Source organism: Oratosquilla oratoria, unplaced genomic scaffold, assembly GCF_046742065.1.
Source record: "Oratosquilla oratoria isolate Oo_2021 unplaced genomic scaffold, ASM4674206v1 SCAFFOLD52, whole genome shotgun sequence".
NCBI classification, from domain to species: domain Eukaryota; kingdom Metazoa; phylum Arthropoda; class Malacostraca; order Stomatopoda; family Squillidae; genus Oratosquilla; species Oratosquilla oratoria.
This window is the reverse complement of record NW_027467716.1, coordinates 1,733,841-1,754,453: the sequence shown is the minus strand read 5'-3', so window position 1 is coordinate 1,754,453 and position 20,613 is coordinate 1,733,841. Positions and strand designations below refer to the sequence as shown.

At 40.1% G+C, this 20,613-nt stretch overlaps 1 protein-coding gene and 1 long non-coding RNA gene across 2 annotated transcripts in view; one reads left to right on the top strand and one right to left on the bottom strand.

The window, feature by feature from the left end:
• Window positions 1–463: 463 nt before the first annotated feature.
• LOC143023603 (uncharacterized) overlaps window positions 464–20,613 on the bottom strand; it is an 80,316-nt gene continuing 60,166 nt past the window's right edge. The window contains exon 3 of the long non-coding RNA XR_012966185.1: window positions 464–2,307. This is a non-coding gene — a long non-coding RNA (uncharacterized LOC143023603). The remainder of the gene's footprint in view (window positions 2,308–20,613) is intronic.
• LOC143023606 (uncharacterized) lies at window positions 9,327–19,182 on the top strand. The gene is made up of 3 exons (XM_076182192.1): window positions 9,327–10,202; window positions 14,807–15,139; window positions 18,688–19,182. The coding sequence occupies exons 1-3, from the start codon at window positions 9,375–9,377 to the stop codon at window positions 19,180–19,182; spliced, it is 1,656 nt and encodes a 551-aa protein (XP_076038307.1). The 5' UTR covers window positions 9,327–9,374.

Below are 20,613 nucleotides of genomic sequence, written 5' to 3'. Positions count from 1 at the left end.
AATTTCCTTGTACTTTACAATGAGGCATCTCAATAACCTTCTAGTTTTGGGAAAAAAAAAAAAAAAAAAAAGAGAGAATGCAGAAGTGAGGCTCGCAAAACAAAGAAATTAATGTAATGCAACTATGAGAATCTTTAACATGTGAATTCCCTTTATTTTGTTCAAAACATGCATCATTTTCATGATTTCACTGGGTGCAGGTTCCCATTTAAAGAGTTTGTAAAGTGATTTATTGCTGTGTATATTTATACAAGATAGAAATTAAAAACATACTTTATGGCATACGGCTTAACATTTGTTACTAAAGAAGTTGTCTCAATAAAGTTTCATTCATATATATAGTTTTATTTTAAATTGGATTTTCCATATAACATTGACAGTACTTAGAAATTAATCAATTTATACTGTAACTGGAAATAGTCACTTAAAACTGAACAAGTAGGGAAGAAAAACTTAGTAACGGAGAATGAGGTATGAATGTGACGGACCCTGACGGAGAATGAGGTATGGATGGGACGGACCCTGGCCTAGTTGAGCCCTACTGCTCAAGAGGGGCTCAGGTGAGGTCACAGACACCTCACCCGATTTCACATTGGCAGACCTGTTTGTATGGATCTTGACCAAACCTAAATACAAGACAACGTTGACGACCCTTTGCAAAATGGAAATCCCAGTGACCCGACTGAGTGAAACGGCCGGAGGCTATGTTTTTTTTTGCCTCCGTCACGAAGAATAATTCTTCAGTTGCAACCCCATCCACTCCCACTCATCTTCATTTTACCACCACTGCCCAACTACGAATGGTGGGCATCATCTACCAAGCTCATTTACATAACATTCAACATCCCGGTTCATTCTCCTCAAAACTAAATGAACTATGTAAACTGAACAGCCTCTCCACAGTTAACCTTGGTGAAAACCCCGACTCCTCTGCCTTATTAGGCATCCACTTCTCTTCCTCCAACACCCCTCCACCCCCACCACTACAACCTGCCCTCCCGCATCCAACTTCAACATCTTGACCTCAAGCTCAACAATAACTAAAAACACCTCCTCCTCCTCCTCCAAAACCTCCCCCACAACAGGCTCGACCACAAACAAGGACCAAAAACATAAAAATCTACATGTACATGGATAACCCTTTCCCCACTACCGCCAAACACCAAGACATACTAAAATAAATAGAGAAAAACGGATACAAAATACACAACTTCAATGACCCAAAGACACCAAAACTATACGACGACTGGAAACAGAATAAGTACATCCCCCAAGTACAATTCAAAGTTATCGGTCAAGAGCAATTTGATCAGCTCCTCCCCCACACACACAAACCAACACATGACGTAACAAGAAGAAATAAACACAGGTAGCACATAACCATGCACAGCACCATCACCATCCTCCAACACAACGTCTTGGCTTGCCGGCCGAGACGTTTTGAGTTCATCAACACATACAAGCACATTTACACAAACATCATCATTACGAATGCACACGGGTGTTCTAAAGAACATCTGATCAGAATCCCTGGTTACCACACATACACAAAAAACACATATGCAGAAACACATGCTGGCGTCAGCATATGGGTCTACAATCATTGGTCGAACGACAATTCGTCTAATGTGACATTTCATCGACAGATATTAAAAATACATTTAAAGTACTAATTTAATCAATATATTCATATATTTTCATTTTGGAGGAATGCTAGAGTGGTTTAGATGACATTCCATGAGAAAAAGTTACAATATCAAATGAATTAAAAGGAATATTTAGGACTTATGCCGCCATTTGTTCATTGATTGGCGACACTGAGACATTGCAATAAGATAAAATAATTACACATTATATGTTAAATACATCAATGTAAGTTTTGGCAAGGATAATTTTACAGTATTTCCGTACACACTAGCATATCACAGTTGATCAGGATTTTTTTTTCATGGCTGTATTCCAAAGTCTTTTGACCAACTGTCGTGCACTCTCCCAATGGTCGATACTGTCTGACCATATCCTACAAAAATCAGAACATTCTTTGATACATTTTGATAATGGCTTTTTGAAGGCTACACCTACACCAAAGATCGTGAATGAGCCACGAAGATTTACTGGAAATGCTCTGATCGTACTTGTAAAGGTCGAGCTATCACAGAAGATAACAATGTTCTGTCCACCAAAGAGCATTCACATGTTCCGGATGTGACTAAAACCAAAGTTACTGCTCAGATAAGCAAAATGAAAGCTGCTGCTCACTCAACTGAGACAACGGCATCCATAGTCAACCGGATGATCACCAGACCCCTAGAAAACACAGGTATATTTTGTATTATTATTGTTGTACATGTTACTATTTGAAACTATTTACTACTGCTATCATAGTTTATTATTTACTACTATTATTATGCTATTGCATATTGCCTTAATGTCACATCTTTGCAGTCTTTTCGTGTGTACTTATGTCATTTCTTCTATTTCACTGGTGACCCATCTCTGCCTAAGCTAGCGAGTCTGAAGAGAACTATCCAGAGAACCAGGCGCCAACATCAGCCTCCCCTGCCCCAGACAACTATGGACATTGACCTAGACGATACCTGGAGCAAAACCACCTCTGGGGAACCTTGGGCGACCAGTACCACGCTCGACAACCAGAAGATCCTGATGTTTGCTACTGATCAAAACCTTCGGTACTTGTCGTCAGCAACCAGGTGGTACGGCGATGGAACATTCTCAATAGTCCCGTCCCTGTATTATCAGCTGTACACTCTTCATGCGCCCGTGTTTGGGAAGATCATGCCACTGGTGTACTTCCTTCTACCACGCAAAATCCAGGTTGTGTACACGCACATGTTCACGACACTTCTACGCACGCTGGAGGAAAAGATTCTGGAAGTCAACGTCGCCAAGTACCGCTGTGACTACAAGGAGGCGTGTATCACGGCAGCCACAGACATCCTGAATGTTGAGGCTGAGGGCTGATTCTTCCACCTCTGTCAGGCGAACTATCGTCACCTCGCGACTCTGGGACTCAATCAACGCTACTCAACAGATGAGGAGTTCGCTCTGAACTGTCGAATGATCTTCGCCATGGCGTATGTTCCAACTGCAGACGTGGGATACTTTGAGAACACCTACGTTGGCTCGTATCGTGCTGATGGTAATGGCCTGCAACTCAGACTAACGTGTCATCCTCCCAAGTTTGCTTCCGATCTCTGGAGTGTGTATGACCGGACACTAGCTGATGAGCCCAAAACAACAAATGCGTTGGAAGGTTGGCATCACAGGATGAAAAACTGTATCAAAAAGGCCCACCCGAACTTGTTTGAATTTATCCAGAGTTTGTGCAGTGAGCAGTGCCACACTGAGACCTTGATCCAGAAGCTACTTGCTGGCGATGATCCTGAGCCACCACACAAGAAAATGCGCCTGCGCAAGAACCATATTGCTAACATTGTAAACCAGTACGCTGAGAGGTCTACCCTCAATTACCTTCTGGGCCTCCGTACAACATTGGTTATATGCAATAATTGTTTTTTTTTCTTTTTTACTTTGTTTGCAATTGTTTTTTGTGTTTACAATTCAAATTGTTAATATTTTTATTGTACTGCAATTCACTGTCTTACATTGGTTGAAATTATTGTTGAAATTGTGTACTATTCTGAAATATATTGTATGCAATTATTTATTTTGACTTGTGTCACAATATTGAGAAATAAATTGCAAATATCCAATTAAATTTTACATTCCATTGCTGATCCTTTCAAGAAAATCTGCTGATCTGCTTGGAGAATAGGCTGGCTCTGGCAATGATCTACTGCTGATCTAGGTAATCAAGATGGCTCTAATGGCAACAAAGTAAGGTGTCGGCGAAAAGTGCAATTGTCTAAAACTTCAAACAGTTATAACTCTGAGCCTGGTCATCCAATTATGTTGAGTAATACATCAAATGATCGGAAATTTCACACAGAACACAAATATTACCAAATATTTTAGAAATATAACACCAAAAGTACAATTTTTACGTGTTGACGAAATGTTATGTTCGACAAATTGTCCCATTCGACGAATTGTCGTGCACTTCAGCATATCAGTACAAACACACATTAAACATACACTCATTGACAATTTTTTTCTCTGACACACTACCCATCACCATAGAAACAACACTAGGTCCCACCACCATTGCTACTACATATATTCCTCACAGAAGGAATTTTCCCCATACCCAGTCTTCATTAGATTTGCCAAATTCCACCATCCCACATACAGTCTGGGCGACCTAAACGCACGACACCACACGCTGGGTCACTCAGCTTCTAAAACCCCCGGCAAGAGGGCTGAACTACTTGACCAGGAATCTCGCCGTAAACGTGTTGGGGCCTGAGTTTCCCACATTCATCAGAGAACCAAACACAGCCACCACACCAGACATAAATCTTGCAAATAAACACGCAGCACACAATCACTACATCAAGCCTGGCACACAAACAACGAGCGACCACATATTCGTAATTCTAACACTATCCACAAATCTAATACAGATACCCATTACATGCAGATACTCACACAAAAAAGCTCATTGGGACAGATACGCATACCACCTCAAACAATCCTGACCGTTAGACCTGGAGGGAGCCGAGAAGGCGGACATTGACCTTGCCATCACTCACACAGAACAAGCCATACTCAGGGCAGCCAACCTCACAATCCCAAAAATAGCACACAGAACTCATCCACCCAACAATAAACTACAGAATACACCGTCTCCTCTTTCAAGCGAGACATACCCACAAATACATGACACGACACGGTTGCTATTCCCACCACACACGAAGACTTAATCAAATCAGACCTATTTTACGCAAACATTACGCCACTCAAGCAGCTCTGAATTGGCAACAATAGATAGACCGAATGGACCTCAGTACTGACCCGGCAGCCTTCTGGTGGTCGGTCAGGAAGCTCTCCGGCGGTAGTAAGCCATGTAACACCATACATCACTGAGACTAATGGCATCAGACACCACGATGTCGAAGACAAACAACTTGCTCTACGTCAACACTGGCAGACAATCCTATTTCCTCAGAGGAAAATCAGGATTTTGATCAAAACTACGAAGATGACATAACGAGGGACATGCAACATCACACATCCATCACCTCCCCCCTCCCCCACGCCCTCATATCCCGTCTTCCTGTGAGAGGCTCTGCAACTAGAGTCACCGTCTCGGAGGTTAAGAGTGCATTATCTCTAATGCACAGTAAAACTCCAGGCAAAACTCAAATATCTAAGCCTATGCTCCCTAATGCCCCAGAAATAGTATTATGTAACTTGGCGGAAATTTACAGTGCCGCAATTGCTCTAGGATACTTCCCTGACGCATTCAAATCGGCGGTTATGATCTTTATACCTAAAACAGGCACAAACATACATTTCATCACCAACCTCCGCCCTATATCACTTCTTGAAACACATGGGAAGGTATTTGAAAAAATACTTACCCGACGCCTCCAAGCACACATCAGAACGAACAACATACTGCTTCATAATCAACATGGCTTTCGAGCCTTACACAGCACAGACACAGCTCTTGCCACAACATACCAGACGATTGCTGCTGCTAAAGCCCGCAAAATGCAGGTTAATCTGTTTTTGCGGGACGTGAGAAAAGCCTTCGACAAGGTATGGTGGCTCGGGTTGAAACACAAACTGATACAGATGAACATGCACCCAACATTCACACGAACACTTTGTGATTTCATTACAGACCGAACTGCTTGCATACGTATACAAAACCACTATGGGCCATGCTATCTAGACATTTGGGCATACGGCATGTGGGCACAGGACATTTAGGCACAAGACATTTGGTCACAAAATACTGGGTGCGACATTTGGGCACAGCATAATTCGTGCTGTATATTATGATCCCAAACCAAGAAAAAATAATAAAAGATGATTCTGTTGAACAACAGGCATGAAAATTTTAAATTAGGCATGAATAATTTATATTAGTTGGGTTTTACTGTGCCACGTGACGAATACAAAAAGATGATAAATTACTTAGTTTCCTGCCATAAACTTTCAGACATACATATGAGAATCACAGAGCATTAGAGACATGCATTGTTTCTGATTCTCTATGAATAAGGAAAAAACATGAAAATTAATTAAATAAAAATAATCCAAATAACTAAATTGTTGCAAACATGTTATGGGTAAGTGAGCAAAGCGTTTTATTCAACGACACCGAACAAGGAAGGCAAATTCCAATGGAACCAGCGAGTACTGAAGATCTGATCATTGATGGCGAGTGGGCTGAAACAGCAAGCGATTCACCACAGAGGTTCCTGATCCACGACAATGGCCAGAATGCTGACTCAAGGATCATTGTGTTTGCATCCCCTACAGCCCTGAGAACCCTAGCCCATGCAGATACCTGGATGATGTATGGCAACTTTTCAATGGCACCACGTCATTTCCTCCAACTCTACATCATCAGGGTACCGCTTGGTAACACCGCAGTGACAACAGTGTATGCGCTTCTTCAAAGAAAATCACAGGAAACCTATCAAGATCTTATTCAGATAGTGTTGGACCACTGCGCAGACAGGACCTTTATCCAGATCCGACCACTGTCCTATGCGACTTCGAACAAGTAGTTATCAGTGCTGTAAGGGTTGTCCTTGGTGAGCACATTCAAGTTTGTGGGTGCTTTTTCCATTTAACCCAGAGCACAAGACGAAAATTACAAGAACTTGGTCTTGTGCAGCTGTAAAGCAAAAATGAAGATATGAAACTTTTGTGGGATGCTGGATGCGCTCGCTCTTCTGCCACACTCTGATGTTGAGGATGGGTGTTGGTGGCTGAAGGACCATATACCCGATGGTGCCAAGCCACTTGTCAAGTACTTCGACAGGACGTATGTGACAGGTACGTTCCGGCAGGCCCAAGCGATCCCAGGTCAGACTGGTATACAGATGAGAAGACTACCGCCACTGTTCCCTCCACATCTCTGGAATGTGCAGGAGGCCACACTAAACGATGAGCCACGCACCAACAACTTCTGCGAGGCATGGAATAACAGATTCTCCAACTTGGTTGGCCACAACCACCCATCTGTGTGGAAGCTTATACAGGCACTCAAGAAGGGCGAATGCTCTGTATCAGTGACAATACAGCAGGATGCCAAAGGACAGCCACCTATGAAACGTATGCGTAAAGTCTACACTGATCTTCAGCAGATATTGAAGACCTTGTGCCAGGCTAGAGCTTCTGGACCCAAAACAGTTGAAGAGTGCCTGAGAGGTGCCGGCCACAAAATCCGCTGGAAACCTGTGAACAATGTTGATGAACCTTAAATCTGAAGATCTGTGGTCTCCAAATCCTCATGGATGAATAAAGTTTTGTTTGAAAATACTCATTTCATTGCTAGACTTAGTAACTTTCTTGATACAAAATACTATTTTATTGATAGGCATAGCATGCATTTATAAAGACGTGACAGTGATGAATAAACTTTAGTTTGAAAAAAGTACTCATTTTAGTGCCTGACTTAGTACTTTGATAGACAAATACATTATTTTATTGATAGGCATAACATAGATTTATAAAGACATCGTGACAAACTTGGCTATTAATTTACAATTTTAACTATTTTTTGCTGTACAAAAGCAGTGATGTAATCTCTTGAACCTCTGAGTTACTCAAGTGAAACAGCAGTGTGAATTAATAAAGCTCAGTTGTTGAAAAAAAGACTAATTTGCTTGATTGTTACTATGATGATTTCATAGTGTGCCCAAATGTCGTACCTGCCACTTTCTGCCCAAATGTCTTGTGCCTAAATGTCGTGGATCCGAGCGGAAACACAAAATACGAACAAACTCAGACAAATCTAAACTCATTCCCATTCAGGGACGTAGGCGTGAACCCGTCGTCATTGACAGGGCTCCGCGCAATTACGCAGATAAGGGCAAGATACTCGGCTGGACGTTTACCACCAATGTGCGCGACAGGAAGGTGTTTGCATCTCTCGGCCGACAACGGCTGCAGAGATTCAAAAACCTCTCTGTTAAGTAAACAAAAAAAAAGTATCACGCACTTATACGGAGCATGCTTATGTATCCAATAATACCATATTATCAAAGATAGGCATGCAAACACTGCAAGCGGTTCAAAACAAAGCACTAAAATTCATTACAAACACGTACTACCCTAACATAAAAACAGCACAAACACTACACGAGGAGGCTGACATTCAACCACTAAACACTTATCTACACGAGTGTGCCTCTCGTATATGGGAGAAGCTCATACAAATCAACACTGAAACTACACGTTCACTCACAGACAACACACTCTCATTACATGGGAACACGCTAGATTACCGCTGAGCTTCGAAAGAACACAAGGCGGCAATCTACTCACCACACAATACACACTATATACGTAGGAATAGAATCATGACCGAGGGTTAATATCCCACACCCCCCTTTTATCGCAAACGTAATCACAAACCCCTTTTTTTCAGACGTAATTTATACCCCATCTTTTTCATGAATAATAAAAAGCGAGCATAGGCACACATCAAGACATCAAAAATTCAAAACTTAAGAGTCAAGTTAAAAAAATAGGATTAAGTTATTAGTAATCACGAAGAACCCACAGTCGGAATAAAAGGAAACTTTAGAAGAACGTGTAACTTCTATATTTCTGCTAATAGCTATAGTCCTCTTCAGGGCTGAGGGTTCTTCGTGATTATTATTTACAAATGTGCTACAACATTTTGTCTAAGTGATTAAGTTATAAGGTTTAAGTTCTGCCTCAACCAAAACACACCTTTCCATCTTTGTCTGGGTGGCGGCGTGGGCTCTACCCCCCCCCTAACTGATGTAGGAACTACCTGCATGCCGAAAGCCCGGAAACCTATCTCTCTCTCTTCCTTCCGTCATTTCTATCTGTTCTTCCCCTTCCCCCCCTCTCTCCCTCCGTGGTGCCATGATACTATAGTGATGTAATGGGGGGCCATGAAGCAGAAATCGAAAAATTTTGCATTTTCGTTTTTTCTCCTAAAATGCTTCTAAATTGTGTAGTCGGTGCATCATAAAACTACTTTGGTATGCGATCTGACTGCTTAACGTGATCTCGCTTAATCTTAATCTATTTGTGACCTTAATCTAAGCCAGTCTGAAAATCCAGGAGATCTTAATCTATTTTGATCTCTATTTAAACCATTCCTAATTAGACTCGAAATTCGTATATAAGCATTTAAAGCTTTCCTAATTAGACTCGAAATTCATATATAAGCAAGAGATATTCTCATGGAATTTAGTTCCTTTCCAATATAGTTCTGAGAAGCGGAACCCATCAAGATGTTAGCTACGGAATTTTATCAAGAAATTGCTGATGAAATTAAAGCAGTTGCTTTTTTGAGAAGACATGGTCTACTAGCTGAAGAAGAAAATGTCGCTCCTTGTCATCGCTGTGGTGGAGAAATGAAGGATGTCCAAAGAAGAAATAGAAAAGGTGAATTCACACCAGCTCTCCGTTGCAAGAATGCAAGATGCCAAACTTATCGCTCTATTCGCTGTGGAAACAAATTTTTCCATTTCACTGATTTAAATGATAGAGTAAATTGCAAACTAACGCTCTGTCAGATTTTAGAGTTGATATTTTATTTCATTCAGGATTTACCATATGATAGTGTCCACACACTGACTGGTCGAGGAACTGAAGCTATCTGTGATTGGTTCAATTTATGTCGTGAAATATGCTCACAAATAATTTCCGTAACAAATCGCGGAAAACTGGTTGGCACTGCAGAAGAGCCAGTTCAAATAGATGAAGCAAGATTTGCTGGACGTCGGAAATATAACAGAGGACGAATGCTGCAGGGAGATCATGCACCAGATTCAATTGACAGTGAAGCCGATGTGGAAAACAACCGAAACCATGGAAGACGCATTGACGGGCCATGGGTATTTGGATTGAAGAAAGGGGATGACTGCAGATATTTTTATGTACAGAAAAGAGATAAAGATACGCTTATACCCATAATTCTGAGAGAAGTAGAAGAAAATTCAGTCATTCATTCGGATGAATGGCCTTCATACTCAAACTTAATTAACTTTAATTACAATCACCAGACAGTTAATCACCAAGTAAATTATGTAGACCCAGCTACTGGAGCCCATACTCAGGCAATCGAAAGGTCATGGTTAGATTCCCAAAATCGAATACTAAAAAAATTGAGAGGCGTACCTGCAAATACCTTTCAATCTCATCTTGATTATTTCCGTTGGCAAAAAATGAGGAAATCGTCTATTGATCTATTTCTTGCTTTTTTATCAGATATTGTATCAATTAACCAATAAATAAATAAATTCCTTATTACTAATATTTTATTTTTTTCAAATATGCCATATTTTATCTATTTTATTTTATTTGCAAATCATATATTTTATATATGTTAAATATGCAAATTATAACAAAGTAAAATCTAAACTCACTGGGCTAACACAACCGCTCAGATCACATACCAAAGTAAAATCTAAACTCACTGAGATCACACAACCGCTCAGATCGCATACCAAAGCGGCACCGTGTAGTCTACCATAAAAATGTCTTTCCTCGGTTTTCTTTGATGCTATCATTGAAAAAATGAGCTTTGACGGCAGTTATCTGTTGGCACTAGTGGTGGGCAGCTACCAGTGAAATTACCGGTTTTATCGGCAACAAACTTAATGATAGCTTACCGACAAAAATTCTGCTACCTGTAAAGCTTCGTTAACCGATAACTCAATAAGCTATACCATAACACTCAAGAGAGCGGTAAGCATGTCTCAGCTTGGTGGTACTGAGTGACAGTGGTGACAGGCCCAGTGCCCCGCTAATTTTACCGGTTAAACTTGTATCATTAAGCAAGTATGTACCACTAAGGTCTCGGTAAGTTTTTATCATTAAAACTGTTTTTTTTTTGGCACTCTTTTTAATTTCTCAATAGAATTAATGTTATTTCTGTGATCAGCATGCGAAACTGTATTAATTGTGAAAGTTTCGTATAAAAAATTCCGCGTGTCGCCAAACGAAGACCCATTTAATTACATGGGTCTTCGTTTGGCGACACGCGGAATCTTTTTTATGAAACTTTCACAATTAATACAGTTTCGTATGCTGATCACAGAAGTAACATTAATTCTATAGAGAAATTAAAAAAAAGTGCAGGGAAAAAAAAAAATAAAAAAAAAAAAAAAAAAAAAAAAAAAAAAAAAAAAAAAAAAAAAAAAAAAAAAAAATAAATAAAAAAACGGTTTTAATGGTAAAAAAATGACCGAGACCTTAGCGGTACATACTTGCTTAAGGGGGAGATCCGCCTTAATTTTTGTAGATGCGTGTGAAAAATATCGGTTTTCTGTTCTACAGCCAGGCAACACCTGTATCCCTCTAATATCGAATGAAGTTCTTTTTACTCTACCGCTATAAGAGATATCAGAGATATCCTTGTTTAGTCAATAGGATAACATACAGAAGAGCTCAAGCAAAGCAGAAGAAAATCTTCAAGAAAGCAAGGAGGGAATCCTTCATTAAATATATTAGCGAATTGAAATATGACTCTTCCCCTACCTTAGTATGGAATAGGATTCGAAAATTACAAGGAAAGTTTACTCCATCTCCTTTGCCCATTCTCAAGATAAATGACTCTTTTATATCAGATACAAGAGAAGTAGCAGAGGCTTTTGGAAGACATTATGCTGATATTTCAAGTCCACTACATTATTCACATGATTTCAGAAGAATTAGAGCAAAGACCACGATTATTCCTCCTACCAATATGAACTCGGAGGCATATAATCTTCTTTTCACCTTAGATGAAATGGATCATGCTTTATCTTCATCCTCCCCAACCTCTCCTGGAGAGGATGACATTCTTTATTCCATGGTTGCTCACTTATCCATATCGTCGAAGAAATTCCTTTTAAATGTGCTGAACAAATTTTGGTCTTCTGGATCTTCTCCTAAATCTTGGAAGACTTCAATTATCATAGCAATCTTAAAGGCAGGAAAAGACTCTCATGACCCACAAAGTTACAGACCTATTGCTCTCACTAGCTGCATTTGTAAGATCTATGAAAGAATGGTTAATATGCGTTTAGTTTGGTTTTTGGAATCTAAAAATCTCCTATCTAACCGACAGTTTGGATTTAGAAGAAATAAAAGCACTCTGGACCCCTTACTTTTTATCACTCGTGAGATTCAGAATGCCTTTGCAATTCAGAACTCAAGCATTGCTTTGCTTTTTGACTTGAAAAATGCCTACGATACTACCTGGCGGGGAAGCATTCTGAAGCAACTTCCAGAGTGGGGTATCGGGGGTAATATTTTCAATTGTTTAAAGGATTTCTTGTCTGACCATTATCTAAAAGTCAGAGTGGGCTCTTCTTTCTCTTCTGCATTTCTTCAAGAGGAAGGGATTCCCCAAAGAAGTTTTCTGAGTCCTACACTCTTCAACACAGACATCAATAGTATGTTAGAACAAGTTCCTGCAGGAGTTCATGGATTGGCTTATGCTGATGACTTCACTATTGTGTGCAGATCGACAACATTAGAAACAGGCCAAAAGATTCAAGAGGTTATTAACTTAGTAAAAGCATGGGCTAATTGCAGAGGATTCAGATTCTCTGCTGAAAAAACAAAAGCCAAGGTTCACTAGACTAAGACGCAAGGAAGAGATACCAACATTATTCTCAGAGGGTGTCATATTACCATATGAAGATCAAGTAAAATATTTGGGTCTGGTTTTGGACAAAAGGCTGGCATTCACTCATCACATAAACTAGGTTATATGCACTATTACACAGCAACTTAATATACTAAAGGTAGTGTCTCTCTTCAACTGGGGAGCAGATTATATAAGGCTTTACCAAACATTGTGCCTTAGCAAAATCGATTATGGATGTCAAATTTATGGATCAGCATGTAAAACTTTATTAAAGAAGCTTGATATAGTCCACAATACGGCTTTGCGGATCTGTTCAGGAGTTTATAGAACATCTCCAGTGGATAGCTTGTATGTGGACACAGGAATTCCTCCCCTCTATATTCACAGGGAGGAATTAAGCCTTAGATATATATCTCGTGTCTTGACATCAAAACAAAATCTAAACTTCAAATATATAAAGCAGCCGGTAGACAGAGCTCCAAGAAAAAGTACTCTGCCGAAACCTTTAGAAGTGAGATGTGAAGTTGGGGCAGAGGAGGTAGGACTTGTTCCTATTACAATTGCCAAGATCACGCCTCCCAAATTCCCTTCTTGAAACCAGTGCCCCACTGTAATTTGTCCTCTTCAAAACAAGAAAAATAGAACTGTTGTAAAGATAAAAAGTAAATTTTTAGAACATTTATCAGTACATGCTGATTCAGTTTTTATCTATACAGATGGATCAAAATCCCAAGTTGCTGTTGGTTGTGCTGTTGTATCTGATAGCACAGTTTTAAAGAGAAAGTTGCCTCATTTTAGCTCTGTTTTTACTGCTGAACTGCTGGTAGTTAGCAATGCCCTGAAGTTTGTTTTTAATTCTGTTCCATCTAATAAGAATGTTGTTATTTTTACAGACTCCATGAGTATTCTATCCTCTCTAAGTACATTATTGCCTCTTCACTTTATAGTCCCAAGAAATACAGGACTGATTGATTCTTATTAACAATCAAAAGAAAATAAAAGTAAACTTTTGCTGGGTGCCGTCCCATGTGTATCAATGGAAATGAACAGGCCGATGCTGCAGCCAAAGCCACTACTAGGCGCTCAGCCATATAACAGACCAAAAAATCCCACATACAGACTTCAAACAAGTAATCCATTGTTATGCAATGGAGAAGTGGCAAGAATAATGGACAAGGCTGGACAGTAGTTACAAGTTAAAAGAGATTCACCCCTTGGTGAACCCTTGGAAGTGTCATTCTTTGGACAGAAGATCAAGTATTGTTTTAACAAGATTAAGAATTGGCCATTCCTACACTACCCATAAATTTTGTATGACAAGTGGAGCAGAAAGGCTGGCCCCCCAATGTCAGGGCAAACTTTTTAACAAATTCATCTTTTAAAGAAATTTTAGGGGAGGAAGCTCATGTGAAGGATGTTAAAGGTTTTAAAAGACATCAATCTATTTTATGAAAATTAAAATTGTGTTTATGAATGCTTGTGAGTGTATCTTGTTCCGATGTGTTTTTGTGAGTGCTTATATTTTTTACTGTTTTACTTGAATTTTCATCTACTTACATAAGATAAATATGCGCTGAATGGCCTACTGGCTCCAGCGCTTGGCCTCCAAGCCAAAATTTTCATAAATCAATCAACTAAAATACTCCCATCTGCAGAATCCTGCTGTATATGCAAACCAAAGACAAACCCATCTGCTATGAATAACTTGCAAACTATAGAGGAAAAAGAGATTGATGAAAATGCACTTTCCTTTGGACTATCTCCACTGCACCTCCTCATCAACAATATGGAATGCATTTTGCATATAGGATACAGAATGAAGCTAATAACGTGGATGATAAAGGGAGATAAGAAAAAGAAGATATACAATGAAGAAAAAAGAGGATATACATGGAATAAAAAAGAATGAATTGGGCCTAAATGTAGACTGTCCGGCTCAAGGATCTGAAACTACAAATAATGGAAACACAGCTAGAAGGTTTTTTGCAGATCCAGAAAATATATCAAGGATTACTGGAGTTGATGCAAGGATAATTCATCAACTTTCTGTTCTGATGTGTGCTCTTAATGCAGGATATGACATAGGACAGTACCAGCTATGAAGAATATGCTAAGAAAACTGCCAAATTCTATGTTGAACTCTACAAGTGGTACTATATGCCTGTTTCAGTTCACAAGATGTTAATGCATGGCAGTCAAGTGATCAAGTCCCTCTGTGTACCTGTGGGACATGCATCTGAAGAGGGACTAGAGAGAACACACAAGATCCTGAGGAATGCAAGAGAGAACCATACCTGCAAAAAATCAAGAATAAGGTCCAACACTGATCTCATGCATTGGCTGCTACTAATATCAGATCCCGTCCTTGCTGGATTCCAAAAGAAATGTACGCATAAGCTACAGCAGCTGCCATCAGAGGTCTTGCATCTATTGAAATCTCCTGAAGTGTAAAGCTCTTTTTATAACAGAGAGAGAGAGAGTGAGAGTGTGTGTGATAGAGAGGTATAGACAGTTAGGCTAGCATTTAATGATGTAATGTATCATATTTAAGTTTGCTCCTTCATTATGACTATTTTTCTTGTGTATAATAATAATTGTTATATACCTGATTGTTATGAGTGTTTATTTTCCCAAGTGTGTGTTTACTAATTAGTATATTGCCTAACATCATTGTAGAACAAAATGTGAATTTATCACTATGTATACAAGTGCAAACATTTGGTCATGACGAAGAAGAAGAAGAAGAAGAAGAAGAAGAAGAAAAGAAGAAGAAGAAGAAGAAGAAGAAGAAGAAAAGAAGAAGAAAAGAAGAAGAAGAAAAGAAGAAGAAGAAAAGAAGAAGAAGAAAAGAAGAAGAAGAAGAAGAAGAAGAAGAAGAAGAAGAAGAAGAAGAAGAAGAAGAAGAAGAAGAAGAAGAAGAAGAAGAAGAAGAAGAAGAAGAAGAAGAAGAAGAAGAAGAAAGGCATAGAAATCACTCCCACCCATTTCATTTTCCATATATTCAACTTCCCTCCACCCTCCTTCCTATCTTGGCACCTCCTGGATGACGGGTCATCCCTGCATCTTGTCCATTGCCCTGGGTCAGAAGCAGTGTCACAAGACACAGCACATCCACAGCAAGGCTGCTTCATAAATTCGTTGACCCCCCTTCTCAATCTCCTCATGCAGGAAAGGGGAAGACAGGGAGAAATCCCTTCGGGCTGCGTCAAATTTTTTCTCATACATACTTCCTCACCCACCATCCCCCACCCACTCCCCCTCATGCATCACAGCCTCATCTATACCCAAACCTTCTCCATTCACCCATATCTTCTGTCCTCTCCCGTCCTTCCTCTACAGACATTCCTCTCTTTTGTAAAGCCCCTTTCACCCCATCCATCCATCTCATCCTAGGACGTCTCCTCATATTGACTCCTTCCACCTCCGCCCTCCACACTTCTTTTACTAATCTTTCTTCACTCATTCTTTCCATGTGTACAAACCATCCTAATACTCTTTCATCAACCCTATCTCCCAGCTCCCTTTCCACCCCTGTTCTCCTCCTCATTTCTCACTATCTAGCCTAGTAACCCCTATCATACTTCTCGGACATTTCATCTCAAACACATTCAAACTCCTTCTCTGTTCCTCTCTCATGTTCCATGTTTCTGGCCCATACACTGCTGTTGGCACAATCACTCCTTCATATAACCTCCTCTTAGCATCTATTCCCAGATGTATATTTCTCATTACACTTTTTAATCCACCAAGGTATTTACTCGCTTCTCTCAATCTACATTCTACCTCTGCCCCCACTCCTCCCTTTCCTGTCACATTCGCACCCAAGTACCTGAAACCATCCACTTCCTCCAGTTTCCCACCCTTAATGCTCACTTCCAACCTACTGTCACTCTTTCCCCTTGTACATCTCATCACCTTACTTTTGCCCACATTTATCTTCAGCTTCCTTCTTTCACACACCTTTATAAATGATAAAGACCACGGACTAAAATCTGTTGTCTCCAAATTTGATGATACAAAATTTGTGCGGGATGGCAAATGATCACTTCAATCAATTAGATATTCAAGAAGATTGATAAATTACAGCAATGGTCTGAAAAGTGGATAATGAAATTTAACACAAGTAAATGCAAGGTTATGCACATAGGTAAAAATAACAGTAAGTACAATTACAAGTTATTCGGAAATTCGTTAACAAATGTGGATAGTGAAAAGGATCTCAGCATATTACCAGTAACGATCTCAAATAATCCAAACAGTGTATTTCAGCCTCTGAGAAAGCAAGTAAGATTCTAGGACTGATCACACAATCTTAACTTCAAAAGCTCATCTCTCATTAACAAGCTATATAAATTGTTAGTTCGTCCACATTTGGAATATACTGTTTCTGTATGGTCACCAAATCTCATTAAAGACATTGACAGATTGGAAAAAGTACAAAGGAGAGCCACAAAACCGATTCCAAATATAAAAAACAAATACGAAAACCAACTAAAATATATGAATCTGTTTTCCCTAAAAAAGTGTAGACTCAGAGGTGACTTGATACAGATATTTAAGATACAAAAGGGAACTGACATCAAAAGTCACAATTCTTACACTGAATGAGAATCCAACAAGAAATAATGGTCTCAAACTGTCAGGAAATAGATTTAATTTGGAAGCGAGTAGAAACAACTTCGCCAATTGTGTAGTTAATGAATGGAATAAACTTCCTGCAGAGGCAGTGCAATGTAGTTCATTTCAAAGCTTTAAGGGGACCTTAAAGAAGAAGTTGAGAGAAGTGGGAGAGAGTAAAGGATAGAGTAGAACTAGGAGTGGAGGAGGAATGGGGATGGTTCAAGGAGGGAGTCATAAGGTGTGCAAAGATGGTGTGTGGAACAAGGAGGGCGGGAGGAAATAGAAAGAAGGGTAGTGAATGGTGGGATGAGGAAGCAAAGAAGGGTGTAGAAGAGAAGAAGCAGGCATTCATAGATTGGCTACAAATTAGGATGAGGGAATCGTATGAGAGGTACAAAGTAAAGAGAAGGGAAGTTAAGCATAAGATAAAGGAAGCAAAGAGGAGAGCAGATGTGAAATGGGGAAAGAGTATGACAAAATTTTGAAAGTAATGAAAAGAGGTTTAGGAAGGAAATTAAAAGAAGAGGAGGCGAATCAAGTAGAGAAAAAAAAGTAAAAGGTGCACATGAAGAGATGATAATGGAAGAGAAGGCAGTGAGAGGAAGGTGGGCAGAGTATTTTAGGGAGTTGCTAAATGTGAAGGCAGACAGGGAGGGGAAGGTAATTGCAGTGGGAAGCGCTAAGAAAATGACCATGATGAGTGAGGAAAACGAAGGAGAAATAGGAAAGGATGAAGTGAAAGCAGGTAAGGCACCTGGGTTGGATGGATGCCATGCAGAATGTCTGAAGAAAGGAGGTACAGTTATGGTGGACTGGCTGGTGAGGTTATTTAATGTTTGTTGGAGAGAGGGTAGAGTGTCAGAGGACTGGAGGAGTGCCTGTATAGTTCCACTTTACAAAGGAAAGGGGGACAAGTGTGAGTGTAGTAGTTACAGAGGGATCAGCTTGTTGAGTGTAGTTGGGAAGGCTTATGGGAGGGTCTTGATTGAGAGGATTAGGAGAGGAACAGAGGGGGTAATTGGTGTGGAACAGTGTGGTTTTAGGACAGGTAGGGGTTGTGTAGATCAGATTTTTGTGGTAAGACAGATATGTGAGAAAGCTACGAGGGTCATTCAAAAAGTTCTGAGCCCCCCCCTCATAAAATTTGCCACAGTGAACAAAACGTGATCAAACTTCTAGGTCCTGATTGTATATGTGTAATGTAACATTGAGCTGAATTTTGTTAAATATATTCATCATTTACTAGTACAAAGATGACCTTGATCAACACACTTTGTTCCATTTCAGAAATATGAGCTTCTCAAAGGAAGAAGTGCAAACGATCATCAAATTTTTGGTTCTTCTAGGCTTCTGCCATCCACGCAGAACTTGCCCAAGTTCTTGGTGAGGAATCTGCACCTGGCCTTTCCACTGTGAAGCGTTGGGCGGTGAAGTTTCGTGAAGGAGAAGCAGAAGTCTCGGATGCCCCCAGAAGTGGACGACCAAGAACAGCGACCACAGACGACAATGTGGCGCTGGTGCAGGAGCTGTTAGCAGAAGATCGGCGTCTGACAGTTCAGGAGATCAGCTTGGAGGTTGGGATATCTGAAGGAAGCATTTGGGATATCCTCCACAACAAACTGCAGAAGCGGAAGAAGTGTGCGTGGTGGGTTACACACCTCCTCACCGACGAGCAGAAGGCCTGCCGCATCACACTGGCTCGTGCGCATCTTCGACAGTTCAGGAGGGAAGGAGATGCTTTCTTGGACAGAATAGTAACCGGGGATGAGACCTGGATGCGGTCTTATGAGCCACTGCTCAAGAGACAGAGTGCAGAGTGGCAATCTCCAGAATCCCCATGACCGAAAAAGGCTGTGCGCGGCTTGGCCAAACTGAAGACAATGCACATTGTCTTCTACAGCTCAAAGAAGATTTTGGTGGACTACGCAGTACCTCAGGGGACCACTGTGAATGCTGAACTTTATCGCTGGGTGCTCATCAACAAATTGAGACCCACAATTTACAAGAAGCAGCCGGAGATCCTTGAGGCTGGTCCAATTCTTCTGCATGACGGTGCAGGTCCACACCGGGCAGCTTCTGTGGTGAATCAGCTGGACAACTGGGATTGGGAAGTCCTTGGACATCCTCCATACTCCCCAGACCTCTCTCCATGTGACTTCCACCTGTTTGCAACCCTCAGGACGAAGATGAGATAAACATCGCCGTTTCCAACCGCCTGAAGACCATCCAATGTGAAGGCCTGGGAAATAGTGTTCCCAAACTTCCTCAGCGCTGGGAAGCCATCATAACCAAGAATGGAGAATATATTGAAAGTGACAAATAAAGTTTTTGTAATAAATCTTCTGATTAACCACTTCACTCTGGGCATTCAAACTGTGCGCAGGCGAGCAATATGGGGTGGGAGGCCTAGCGAGAATACGAATGTGTTTCAGGGAAAACTTATACGTTTCCGCTTATAATCAGGGTGCTAATTGTTCAATTGAAAATCTGATAATACTGTGAGAATTCTCATAAAATTCTGCTAATATAAATGCATTTACCTTTGAATGTTGACTCACAAAGTTGTGAATTATTGACTGATAAAGAGAAGGCAAGTTGAAATTTTCTTTGTAGACAATTTATTCAGCGTTCAAAACTCGATATATTTATTATTGTTTTTCATGATTTTTTTGTTTGTTATGTTACTACAACTAATAACGAAGCCAGTGATATAATATCCATAAGGATGTGTACAGTCTTCGGCAGTGAAAAATTATGGATAATGACACTGGAGCGGAAACAATTGAGCTTAGCCAATGACTAATTTCGGTAAAGCCTAACCAATGACATCTCATTTTTATCTGCAGTTACCACCTTTTACTTGAATGTGTTTCAGGGAAAACTTATACATTTCTGCTTATAATCAGGGTGCTAATTGTTCAATTGAAAATCTGATAATACTGTGAGAATCCTCATAAAATTCTGCTAATAAAAATGCATTTACCTTCGAATGTTGACTCACAAAGTTGTGAATTATTGACTGATAAAGAGAAGGCAAGTTGAAATTTTCTTTGTAGACAATTTATTCAGTGTTCAAAACTCGATATATATATTGTTGTTTTTCATGATTTTTTGGTTTGGTATGTTACTACAGGGGGAAATAAAAGAAAGGGTAGTGAATGGTGGGATGAGGAAACAAAGAAGGTTGTAGAAGAGAAGAAGCGAGCATTCACAGATTGGTTACAAAAGAGGACAGGGGAGTCATATGAGACGTACAAAGAAAAGAAAAGAGA